The 11,722-nt window shown below is 31.0% G+C and overlaps 2 protein-coding genes and 1 long non-coding RNA gene across 5 annotated transcripts; 1 reads left to right on the top strand and 2 right to left on the bottom strand.

The window, feature by feature from the left end:
• On the bottom strand, positions 1-2,012 carry LOC107423254 (transcription factor MUTE). Its single transcript, XM_016032784.4, has 3 exons — positions 1,867-2,012; positions 1,183-1,608; positions 1-691 (listed from the first exon to the last, which is right to left on the bottom strand). The coding sequence occupies exons 1-3, from the start codon at positions 1,960-1,962 to the stop codon at positions 599-601; spliced, it is 615 nt and encodes a 204-aa protein (XP_015888270.2). The 5' UTR covers positions 1,963-2,012; the 3' UTR covers positions 1-598.
• Positions 2,013-5,270: 3,258 nt separating this feature from the next.
• Positions 5,271-9,028, bottom strand: LOC107423270 (dual specificity protein phosphatase 1). Of its 2 annotated transcripts, none has more exons than XM_060815239.1 (6): positions 8,876-9,028; positions 7,754-7,902; positions 7,474-7,649; positions 6,848-6,968; positions 6,264-6,409; positions 5,271-5,427 (listed from the first exon to the last, which is right to left on the bottom strand). In XM_060815239.1, the coding sequence occupies exons 2-6, from the start codon at positions 7,774-7,776 to the stop codon at positions 5,405-5,407; spliced, it is 489 nt and encodes a 162-aa protein (XP_060671222.1). In that variant the 5' UTR covers positions 7,777-7,902; positions 8,876-9,028; the 3' UTR covers positions 5,271-5,404. The 2 variants fall into 2 exon arrangements, with proteins under 2 accessions (XP_060671222.1, XP_015888288.3); XM_016032802.4 differs by having other exon boundaries at positions 7,474-7,609; positions 8,876-9,026.
• Positions 9,029-9,161: 133 nt separating this feature from the next.
• On the top strand, positions 9,162-10,787 carry LOC112492295 (uncharacterized). 2 transcript variants are annotated; one of them, XR_009638154.1, is made up of 2 exons: positions 9,162-9,692; positions 10,583-10,787. It is a non-coding gene; the product is annotated as an uncharacterized LOC112492295 (long non-coding RNA). The 2 variants fall into 2 exon arrangements; XR_003056557.3 differs by having other exon boundaries at positions 9,162-9,697.
• Positions 10,788-11,722: the final 935 nt, after the last annotated feature.

Genomic DNA, 11,722 nt, shown 5'->3' with positions numbered 1-11,722 from the left:
ATGATAATGAAAAAGTATTCCGAGTCCTCATCTAAACTAGTGTGGAAATTCGACTATATCCTTAATTTTATAAGTGCATAAGCTCATGATTATGATAAAGCTTAGGGACAATAAAATGTCTTTCATTAGTTTGAAACATATATTAATACAAATTAAAACATTAAAATAAGGAGTTGATCATGATTCTCTCATACCTACTTCCTAGATTTCATGAAATTATGATCTTCTTCAAGACCAATATGACATTGTCAAAACTCTATGTTATTTGATGCATAATAATATATATTGTTATACAAGTGATGACCAAGATTGGATTAATCCCGAGTTTAATTAGAATTAATCCAATCCTTGTCAACCAAAAGTTGGAAATTTCAGTAATGATTGAAGATGTTTTTTTGCAAAGCAGGCTAAGATTATTGATGCAAAAAAGTTAATCCTGCTTTAGAAGTTTCATCACCAGGTTTTGATGATGGTTATCTATCTAAGTAGTCTAAGATATTCTTAGATATAAACCACACACTTGTTGATCATGTCACATATTAATGAAAACAGAACGGCTGCAAATATCCAACATTTGCACTCCCTTTGATCCTGAAACCTATAGCTCTTCTTGATAAACGGTCTCCGAACGAATACATTGTTGAACTTCAAGCACCAATTCCTCCACACTCAACCGGCATTCAAGTCCTATCTGTAATTAAACATGGTAGACTATTGTTAAACCAAACAAAAATTTAATATCGATATATATATATATATATATATACACACACACACTTTTAATTACCGGTTTTGTGAATCCATTCAATCGTCATATGATGTATATATAACTATATGTATTATATATAACAGTTTGTCCACATAAGGATATTAGCATCCAAATTAGTCAACTGTCTTACTCTAATTGTATGCATGAAAAAGACAAATTGTTAAAACCCAAATAGGACACTAGAAAGCTGTTTCTCTTGTGATTTGGAAGAAAGCCCTAGCTAGCTCACTTTCCTTCACTAACAATATTTGATGAGTAGTAAAGATACTACACCTATATATGGAACGTCCACGCGGGTCACGTGGGGTTGGAATTCCCTTGATTCTATTTGTTTTCTTGAAAGGTGAAATTAAAACCCTAATTTGGAAATATAGTTTTGATAATGATATATATATATATATATATGTATATACCTTGATGACAAACGAGTATAAAACAGTGTCTTCCATGCTACTGATATTCAAATGAAGGACCTCAAATGAAAGCCTCTCTAATACACTAATTATCTTTGCAATTTGACCGGCTACTCGCCGCGAAATTACTTTCAACATCACGTTGGAACCGGAGATCTTTGCTTCGACATCAGCTACAGGAGAGTTGCACGAAGCTCCTAGTTCCTTAACACAACTCTCAAATCCAAAAGGGTTATGATGATCAATTAAATGATGAGGCTGATCAATTAGATGATGAGGAGTGCTTGGCTGCAGTAGTGGCCTAGGGCTTGGACCAGGGCTAGGGCTTAGACTTTTCCTTCTTTTCTTGGATTCCAAAGATTGAAGAACTTGGTGCATCTCTTTGATAAATTCAATCACACCTCCTATTATTGATGCTTGGTCTCCCTAACCAATACCAAAACACAGAACAAATGAAACCAAGTTCATCAAAATTGAAGCGATATAGAGGTGTATATATATATATATATATATATATTCTTTTTGCTCATCTAAAAAATTCTAGACAAATTTTATCCAAGATTCATTTTATTACTAATAATAAATTTATCTAGAATTCATCTTATTATCAATAATAGGACGCTTTCGTTATTGCAATAGAATGAATGTTCTAAATTAAAGAATTTGAAATATAATATGGTTTACCCTTTTGATATAGAAACAAGGTGTTAAGGAGCGCAAGACTTTGAGATGCTCATTCATCTGCCTTCTTCTGTTTCTCTCCACAGCTATATGAGACATTTTCAGGTTACAAAGCTTGTTTTCTCTTTCTCAATCTGTTTTTGTTTTGTTCTAGTTTTCCACCACGAAGTTCCCAAGTCAAGTCTTGTCTTATTTATAAGATACAATAATGTAAGAGCAAGCAGCCGGAAAAAAAAAAAAAAAAGGAAAAAAACCACCTCTTTGGTTCACATTAAATGCTATATGTCGCATTCTCGTGAGGTTCATTTTATACACACATATACACACTCTCTCACACTCTGTGTCACTCAATGTTGTGGTATATGGCAAAATATTACGCGTCTCACGTTTATTATCTTGGGGTCAATTACGTGCCACACTGTGAGAGAGTTAAAAGATACATATTAGGGGGAGAGAGAGAGAGAGAGAGAGAGAGAGAGAGAGAGAGAGAGAGAGAGAGAATGAGAGGGTTTCTTTTTTGATCCCTTGTCTTTCCCATGCAACATTTATCTGCTCCTTTCCTTTATCATGCATGCCTTGCCTTTTGGGTTTTCCATAACTCCAAACATGCTATTTGTTCTAATTCAGAATCACTGGGGAATCGATTGATATATAATAATTTACAAACTCAAGTTCACTATGTGTTCTTTTATCATTGTCTGGTATTTAATTGTAAATATATATAATAGTAATAATATATATGTTATTTTAGCATATTTACAAATAAAATCTACCTAAAGCACTGCCACGTACAATATTGAGGTGTCAAAACTGATTAATGTTTGAAGAGAGAGAGAGAGAGGATTTATTGATTGCATGCATGTCACAGTGTATGTGCAAAATCAGGCTTATTGCTGTGACAACAAAGTTGATTTTGTTGTACTATATATATACACAATGGTGGTAGTGGTGGTTGGGTTTGGCTGCTGCAACTTCTTCTGGCTCAATCGACAAGGATCGTGTGCTCTATTTAAGTATAGGCAAGTAGAGTCATTGAAAGAGATTAATAAATATACACATTTAACTCATTCTGTATTTTTTTCTTTATCATGCCAACTAAAATACATGTCATTTTAGTTTTTGACACATTTTATATGTCCAATAGTTTCATTTACAAGTCCTTTGATTAACCATTGCACTCTTCATTTTTCATTTTCTTGTTTTATAAAAATATGATTTGTCATAGCATAAAGTAATTATAGATATCCATATATGTATATATATATATATAATCAATTACCAATATATATATATATATATATATATAATAATTAATGGGAATTCCCTTCAAGAAAGTATAAAAGCAACCAAGTTTCTTCAAACCAAACATTTAGCTGTTGTTTGGTTGCTGTTATTAGGAATTGGGATTTCATTCTCCTTTTGATTCCACCGTACATGTGGGAATGGATTCCCACGATAGAAGATTTCTTCAATTCCATTTTTTATATAAAAGAAAAATACGTTTTTACCTTGAATAATACTACTTAAAAATTAAAATTATTAGTATTTTTATCATTTTCAATAATTTCTCTTTATTTTGATGTCTTGAATTCATAATTTTTTAAATTTATTATCTGAATCAACCTTATATGATAAAAATTAAAATTAACTTGTTATCTTTTTTTAGTTCTAACTCTCTTAACTTTTTCATTTCACTTTCTCTTTTAACATTTTCTCTCTGTCTAATTTCTCCTTCCACTTTTTAGATTCTCATTCCATTTTCTCTTTCTATTTTCTCTCATTGTATTTTCTTTCTCCATTCAATTCCTTCTATTTTCTCTTTCTATTTTTTCTATCTACTTTCTCTCTCCAAATTAATTTATCTCACTGAAGTTGCTTAGTTAAATTTAACTTAAGTTACATATGATTGATCAGTTTTTTTCACCTACTACATTATTTTTTTTTCCTCAACACTCTTCATTTTTTCTTGTACTTATTTATCTCCATTTTTTTTCATTAAATTTGAAAATTAGCCCACTATTGATACAAAAATCTTACTCGACCAAAGACTCTGACCTCCTTGATAGCCTGTAAAAGATATCAAAAAAACTTTAGGGTATCAATATGGTACCGACTAAAACTTTTGGACTATCAATATGATACTGACCAAAGGTATTTCAATGCTTATGTCAATGTTGATATATTTGAATGGAAGTAGGGAACTAATCAAGAGATTTCGAATATCATATCAATGGTGTTGATGTCATCTATATTTATAGTGCCTTTCGGATACTTAATAAGCTTCGTAGATGAAACTTGATTATATTGTTATTCTTTTGAATTATTGAATAATTGTTGATCAATCATTGAGATCATGCTATCTTTAAGATTTAAAATTTACCTCTTTATCAATAAGTTAATAAGATTATTTTTCCATTTTTAATTAGATTTCAATAGTAATCTAATGTTTAATTGGTAATGTCACATAGAATATATTGCCAAATAGGATAACCATGTAAGATCATACTTCCCCATATACAAATACTGCCACATAAGATTACCATATAAGTAATAATCAAATTCATCCACAGTATCCAGTTTTAATGGCGTTGATCGTTGCTCATTGCGATAGGCGAGCATGGGTATGGCCCAACTTCAGATTTGGGCACTCAGGTTCGAATTTACACCCAAAAATTAACCAGTTTATTGAAATTTTAAAACTTTAATAGAGAAAAACTATAGCATAATTAAGATTATAAAAAAAAAAAAAGCAAAAGAGAAAGTGGAAAAAGTGGAGGTACGTAATGTACTGACCAAAATTAGAGACAGCGGAGGAAGAAACCAGAGAGAAAGTGGAAAAAAAGATTTTTGATAATAGATTAATTATTATATAGTTTAATTAATTTAGTTATATATATATATATATATAATATAATGTAAAGCATACATTTTTTTCGAAACAATTTGGTTTCTCATTGGTTGACTTGTTAAAAATAAAAAAAAAAGTCTAGAAATCAATTAAAGAATAAAGAAAAAAAAACTAGAGAGAGAAATTATAGAATAACTGAGATAAAAAAAAGAAAAGTAAGAAAGATGAAGAAGTAAGAGAGATAATATAGTGAAAGAAATTAGAGAGAGAAAGTGGTGAAATAAAATAGAGGGATATATTATGGTTTAAGAAATTAATTATTATATATAGTATAATTAATTTAATTTTTATATATAATATATGTTGAGGGTATTTTTGTCAAAAGCATGTGTTTCCATTGTCCATTTGTTAAAGTGTTGAGTTCAATGTTCAATCAAAGAATGGAATTCATTCCGCATCAATACTCATTCCACCATCAATGCCATTCCGTCCCATTCCATTCCCTCTTTTTTTCCACCAATCAAACATCACCTTAATTCTTACTATAAAGCCAGAAAAATAAATTTAAATAAAATATATTGTTAACATAGATTAGTTATGTTATATTACATAAAAATAATATATAATTAAGGCTATATTCAAATTAATTAAACTGACACAAGTCTTTAGCACCAAGTCCTTCCAGTACGTGCTTTACTTCGTCTTCTCTTGGTGAGCTGCATAAGCAATTAAAGAGAAAATACAAGCAAAACTAAGTTTGAGTAAAATGTTAAAAAGGCATAAGAACCTCAGGAAACATGTTGAAGAATGCAGCAACGTATTTCTTATCAAAGCAGAAAAAACTAGGCAAATTAATACAACATAGCTCAGGCAATAATGCTCAGATTTTGGTGAGAGAAAAGATTCGGTAGCCAAAAAAAAAAAAAAAAAGAAAAAAAAGAAAAAAGAAAAAAAAACCAAAGAAAACGAAAATTACAAGTATTTCAGTGTTTTGTTGAACTAAGATTAGCTGAAGCATACACTAAATCCAATCAGGCATCAACATTGTTATAAATTTTTTCCATATCATGGAATATTTGTATAAGATTTTGAATATAACTAACTATGCCAAAAAAGAAAAGGTAAAATCATTCTTGCATATATTATCTATTTCGGACTCGTAGTGAACTTATTGAAGTTTTTGTGATTCAAAAGTAAGAATATGTAATAAATCAACTAGCTTAATGATATTGTAGTTTGTGGGTTATTCTATTTTCTAAATTTTCAACATAAACTACTATAAATATCATAGCTAGTTGTCTAAGTTTTAGAATGCATCATAGAATCTGTAAGCTAACTATTTGATCACAGCAATTATAGGCAATGCATTTGTTATTACTGCAAACAACATTCTTATTAGTAGATTTATAAGACGAAGAATGAAATGCAATATCTTAATTTGGTTTCAGAAGAACAAAGACATTTCACATAGTTCAAATATAGACACTATACTAGTCAAGCTGACAAGCTGTAAAACAAATAGTGGTTAGACAGAAAGTGTTTAATAACGCACCACGAAGAGACTTTTCATAATCCTCAAGTTGTGAGATGAAACCGGCATTAGGAGATGCCTGTTGTCGTCTGCTTTTAACATGGTCCAGGGCTTGAGACAGGCTCATACCATGTTTCCTCATCATATATGCAACAACAATAGTCACACTGCAAGGTTAAACAAGTAAACAATCCCTGTCCTATCCAATCAGTATGCCATATACTTTTTCATGTTTTTACTTGTACAAACAAGAAAGTGTTTCCACAAAACATACATATTCTTCTAACTTTGCACTTGGGATATTAAAAACGGCTAGCTTACACAGCTGAGAATACCAAACTTCTGAGGATACATAACATGGAAGTATCAAGATGTTTAGCATTATTAGAAATCTTAATCAAATTAAAAAAAAGCTTATAATAATTATCATTTACTTAAAACTGAAGCCTTTCCATGAAAGAAATATATAATGGAGGATTGGTGAGAAAGAATTTGCATTTCCCAACACTGATAAGTGCTTAATATTAAATAGTTCCCTGAAATTTCTTCACCAAGATGAAAACCAACGAGAAAGCAAATAATGCTGTTAGAAGTAGAAAAATCACCTTCTGGATCTTCCCACAAAGCAATGGACCAACACCCCACCAGCCATTCTTTTAGCTTCTTCAATAAAATTGAAACACTCGTCGAAGTACTGTTTTAGGTTTTCTTCTTCTTTATCCATAACTACCTCAATTTGCAAAGAACACCACAAATCAGAAATAATATTCCAGTTCTAGAAGATCACTTGACATGAAGAACAATTATATAGACAATATATGCATCATCGTTCTCACATTCCATGGCACTAAAGTTTTTCTAAAGAGGAAGAAAGAGTGTTGTTATGTTGTACTGCATGGTAAAACATGAAACGCTTTCAAACATGACTATATAGGTGGAAAACAAAATTGTTAGAATGGTTGGATTTACCATAGAGAAAGATGGAATACTTGCAAGATCATCATATTAAAAGTTACAAATTATTTAAAGAAAACATTTTCAGAAGTAATGTGCATGAAGAAAAATATGATAAGAAAAGAAACATGGGAGCAGACATATGAAGTGTAAAAATACAGACTCAGATAAAGCAAATTTGCTCAAATAAAGTACTGAAGAAAAGCTTTCCTAAAATTTTAAACAGACTTGATATTTAAAAAAAATATTTCTCCAGCCCAAAGGAAGAAATTCTTACCATTTACAACCTTATACACAAAATCATTTGGATATGCAGGTCCCAATGACTTGGCCACAGTTAAAATGTGCGTGATGTTTAAGGCTTTCAGTGCATCCTTATTATTAGCAGCTCCAACAGAACCGAGGAAGAGGCCCTGAAAAATAAAAATAGGAAAACTAAAAGTCCAAACGACCCTAGCAACAGGAAAAGGCTAAGATTAACCATAAAACAAAACACCAAAATACTAATGAATTAGGTGGAAAAAGAAAAGTACACAATAAAAACCGAACTTATGTACCTCTTCAATTTTAGTAGGAACATTATCCTCTTTAAACCACCTCGTCACATTCATAACTCGTGTTAGCGCCGCTATTTGGTTCCGAATGGAATTATCAATCTGTTCCATTTATGCTCAGACCAAACTTTCTACTTCCTTTTTCCTTTTGCCTTCAAAGACAAGCATTAGATTGATAAGAAACACAATTGATTTTTGCCGCAAGGAAGAAGTTCCCAAAGTTTACATTTTTATATACTACATTAGTTTCATATAAAGAAAAATATGAAGAATCCCAACTAAGGAAAATAAATTGCATAAGTTTGAGTAACAGTGAATCGAAATTGAAAGAACATACTCAGTGCCATCCATCAATCAACTTTTCAACATCGAATTTAGAAGAAAAAGGATCATTCAGAGAATAAACCAAACATACCCATATGCATCAACTTAAAATCAGAATAAAAAAATGTTAAATTTTCAAATTTGACGCATTAAAACCAAGACAACCATGTGGGAAATTATGAAATGCACATCAAAATGGCCAAACAACAAACTGGGTGAGTTTAAACAAACTCCACATTAAAAAATTTCAACAACAAGAAAATATAGAAACACAATTTACATATTCTGGAAGGAGTTCAAGTTCCCAAAATGGAATCTGGGGAATCCCAACTAAGAAAAAGAAATAACATATACGTTTCAGTAACAATGTATCGAAATTGAAAGAATATACTCAGTGCCATCCATCAATCAACATTTCAACATTGAACGTGGAATAAAAATCGATCATTCAGAGAATAACCAAACAAATCCATATGTATCAACTTAATCAGATTCGAAGAAAGTTAACTTTTTTCGAATTTGACTCATTAAAACACATATAACCATGAGGGAAAATTATGAAATTCACATCAAAATGGCCAATAAACATACTGGGTAAATTTAAAGAGATTCCAAAATCAAAATCTCAATAACAAACGCACATAAAACAGAGAAAAAGGATAGCCCAATCAACCCAAATCAAATCCAGCTTTCTACGTTTACTAATTCACAGAGATCGGATAAAGCCATTAGAATTTAAAAAGAGATACATAGTAGAATAATTAATAAAAAAAGGAAAAAAAAAAAGAAGAAAAAACTTACCCAAAGCAGATCAAAATGCTGAAAATTTTAGGGTATGAGAAGGAAAAGCCTCCGTCTTGAGCTCTGTTTCGCTTTTCGGATGAGCCTAGCATTCGCAGGGAAGTGAATAACTCGAACTCTCAGGGGGTCTGAATGACTGCTTGCTATGCGGCAAGAACAGTGAATTTTCAACTCTTAGTGGGCTTGCAACCAGTACTACACTGCCACGTGGCAACGAGTGGGTTACACTCTCATATGGCAGCTCGTTATTGGTGCGCCATGTCAATCGTGGAAAATCCATGAGTTTGGTGGACAATGGTATTTTTAAATATATATATATATTTTTTTCATAAATAAACAAGTCTTTAATTTTAAGTTTTATTACAATTTTTTTTTTTTTTTTTTTTTGGCAATGATTAATTTTTATTGTTTATTGGTTACAAAAGTCTAATCATGTAACCCAAATAAATAAATAAAAAGAAAAGAAAAGAAAAAAGAAGATTTTATAAATTCGTTATATATATATATGTATATATATATGCATATCGGGGCGTGTCCCTCACACCCTTTGAACCTCAGTCTCACCCCCAGCTCTAACGGCTATATTTCTCTTTTCTCCTTCTCTTGTTCTCCTTCTTTTTCTTGTCTAGAATTCTGAGTAGAGGAAAACAAGGCATTCGATCAGCGCAGATTTCAAAAACCAAGGAATTCGATCCGGCGAATAACAAACGTGGTCGTATCGGAAGCAGGATTTGTTGAAGAAGGAAAGATCCAGTCCTCAGATCCAAACATCGGCGAGAACTCTCTACTGGGGAAACCTCCGACTCTGGCGGTTCACGTATGGTTTGTGGGACGATTTTGCTTTTAATTGTTTTTATTATCAATTTGTTTGTTTATTTACTAAGAAAAATTTTTACTTGTATCATTTTGGTTTCTGATTAGGTGTTTTTGGTGTTCCGGTATGATGTAAATGGTTCTATGTTATTTCCTTTTGTTTGTTTGCCAAGAAAATTCTGTATCTTTTTGGTTTCTTGTTGGATATTTTGGTGTTTGGGTATGATGTTTACGGTTCTGTGTTATTTCTTTAATTATGGTTATTATCAATTTGTTTGTGTTTGCTTAGACTTTTGTATATTTTGGTTTCTGATTTGATACTTTGGTGTTTGGTTGTGATCTTGAGGGTTCTGAGTGCATTTTCTGGGTTCTTTTTATGTTAGATTTATATGGGTTTTGAGGGTCACCTTACTTGTTTATCACAGAGAGAATATACAAATTCTCAATATGAAATGTTTGGAATAATCACACAAGATGACAATGTTTAAATAAATAAATAACACAATATTGCAGGCTTTGAAATTTTTGTCATTAAAATCAATCTAGGAACATGATCAACAAAATGTACAATCAAAAGTCAGAGAGAAAGTTTTCTCTTTTCCATCTATGTTAACATGCACAAATCACCAAAACATAAACTGCCCTTTTTTCATGATTAGAAGAGCTCCTAACTCTGCTAAAAATGGATATGGACTTACTCTTTTTCCCCCAAAACTATGCAACTTTTAGGTACAATGTGATGAATGGTGTGTAGAAGACAGTGTGAGGGGAAGGAGGTGTGTGTAAAAATTGTAGCTTGGTGTTGATTGCTCTTTTTTTTTTAATTAATTATTTGTATTAATAAGAAGCTTACAATTTTCATTTTTGTTGTTGTACCTGAATTCTTTGCCACAGCTTGATTTTGGGGAATTAAGCTATCTTGGAGGAATACAGGAACATTGGAAGATTAGAGTTATGGATGGTGTACCTTAAAGTGTAAAGAATATGGAAAGTGTGCAGGGGCGGGTGGAGTTTAAATATTGTAAAGCCCATGGAGGCTGTGACCTATAGACAGAATAATTACTTTTAATAAAAAATATATATATATAATTTTTTTTGGTGTTTGGGTGAAGAGAAACGATCAGGGATTGCCTGGGGTTCTCTTGCCCTCTGAGGTGAGTGAGGGCGGCGTGTGTGTGTGGTGTTCTATCTTCTTCTTCACTCTTATTTGCTTTCTTTCACTTTTTTTTTTTTTTTTTTTTCTCTGGAATTTCTCTCTGTTCTGTTTCTATCTCTGTATTTTCTCTCTGTTTTATTCTCTCTGTCTTTCTCTGTATTCCTTTTGTCTTGATTTTCTTTCTCTATTTTGTTCGTTCTTTTACTTTCTCTTTTTTGTTATCTCTTTACTTTTTCTCACTGCTTTTTCTTTATGCTTCTTTTTTCCCTTTTTTTTCTCTCTATTTTCTTTCTCAACATTCAGTACTTTTCTCTTTAATTTTCTTCTCTGTTACTGTTGAATTTTCTCTTACTGCTTTTTTTCCACTCCACTTTTCTGTCTATTTTCTCTTACTAATTTCTCTATGCACTTTATCTCTAGTTTATTTTCAAAGTGAAGTTATTGTCATAGGCTAAATTGTTTATTCCACATGCTATCAATGATTAGGTTTAATACTTCCTTAAAAAGTTAGAAATATAATATATAAAAAAAGTTAAGTATACTTTAAAAAAAAAAAAAAAACTTGGAACTATACTTTTAATATAAAACTAGGTATACTACTAGTCTACTAAATAAAAAATCTATACTACTAGTATAATATATATATATATATATATTAGGAAAGACGGAAAATAAAATTTAACTAAAAAAAAAAAAAACACTAAAGAATTGTGTAAACAAACATTGCATGTTAGATAAATTAGCAAGATTGTATACCTAAAGAAAAAAAATTTGTTTGTGATAAAAAAAAAAAAATGTAAACTTAAAACACAGTAAAATAAGATACTAGTACTAGTTAGCAACTTGAAATAAGAAATTCGTCCAAATATGAAAACCTA

This window comes from Ziziphus jujuba, chromosome 3 (genome assembly GCF_031755915.1).
Source record: "Ziziphus jujuba cultivar Dongzao chromosome 3, ASM3175591v1".
Taxonomy (NCBI): domain Eukaryota; kingdom Viridiplantae; phylum Streptophyta; class Magnoliopsida; order Rosales; family Rhamnaceae; genus Ziziphus; species Ziziphus jujuba.
This window is presented reverse-complemented; position numbering and strand designations above follow the sequence as displayed.

Excerpts from the sequence above, each read along its gene's own strand:
- LOC107423254 (XM_016032784.4), bottom strand. The coding sequence starts at position 1,962 with ATGTCTCATATAGCTGTGGAGAGAAACAGAAGAAGGCAGATGAATGAG. Across the intron at positions 1,609-1,866 it reads CTTGTTTCTATATCAAAAGG|GGAGACCAAGCATCAATAAT; the intron begins GTAAACCATATT and ends GGTATTGGTTAG. Across the intron at positions 692-1,182 it reads TATACTCGTTTGTCATCAAG|ATAGGACTTGAATGCCGGTT; the intron begins GTATATACATAT and ends GTTTAATTACAG.
- LOC107423270 (XM_016032802.4), bottom strand. The coding sequence starts at position 7,861 with ATGGAACAGATTGATAATTCCATTCGGAACCAAATAGCGGCGCTAACA. Across the intron at positions 6,410-6,847 it reads TTTGTGGGAAGATCCAGAAG|TGTGACTATTGTTGTTGCAT; the intron begins GTGATTTTTCTA and ends TTAACCTTGCAG. Across the intron at positions 5,428-6,263 it reads TTATGAAAAGTCTCTTCGTG|CTCACCAAGAGAAGACGAAG; the intron begins GTGCGTTATTAA and ends TTGCTTATGCAG.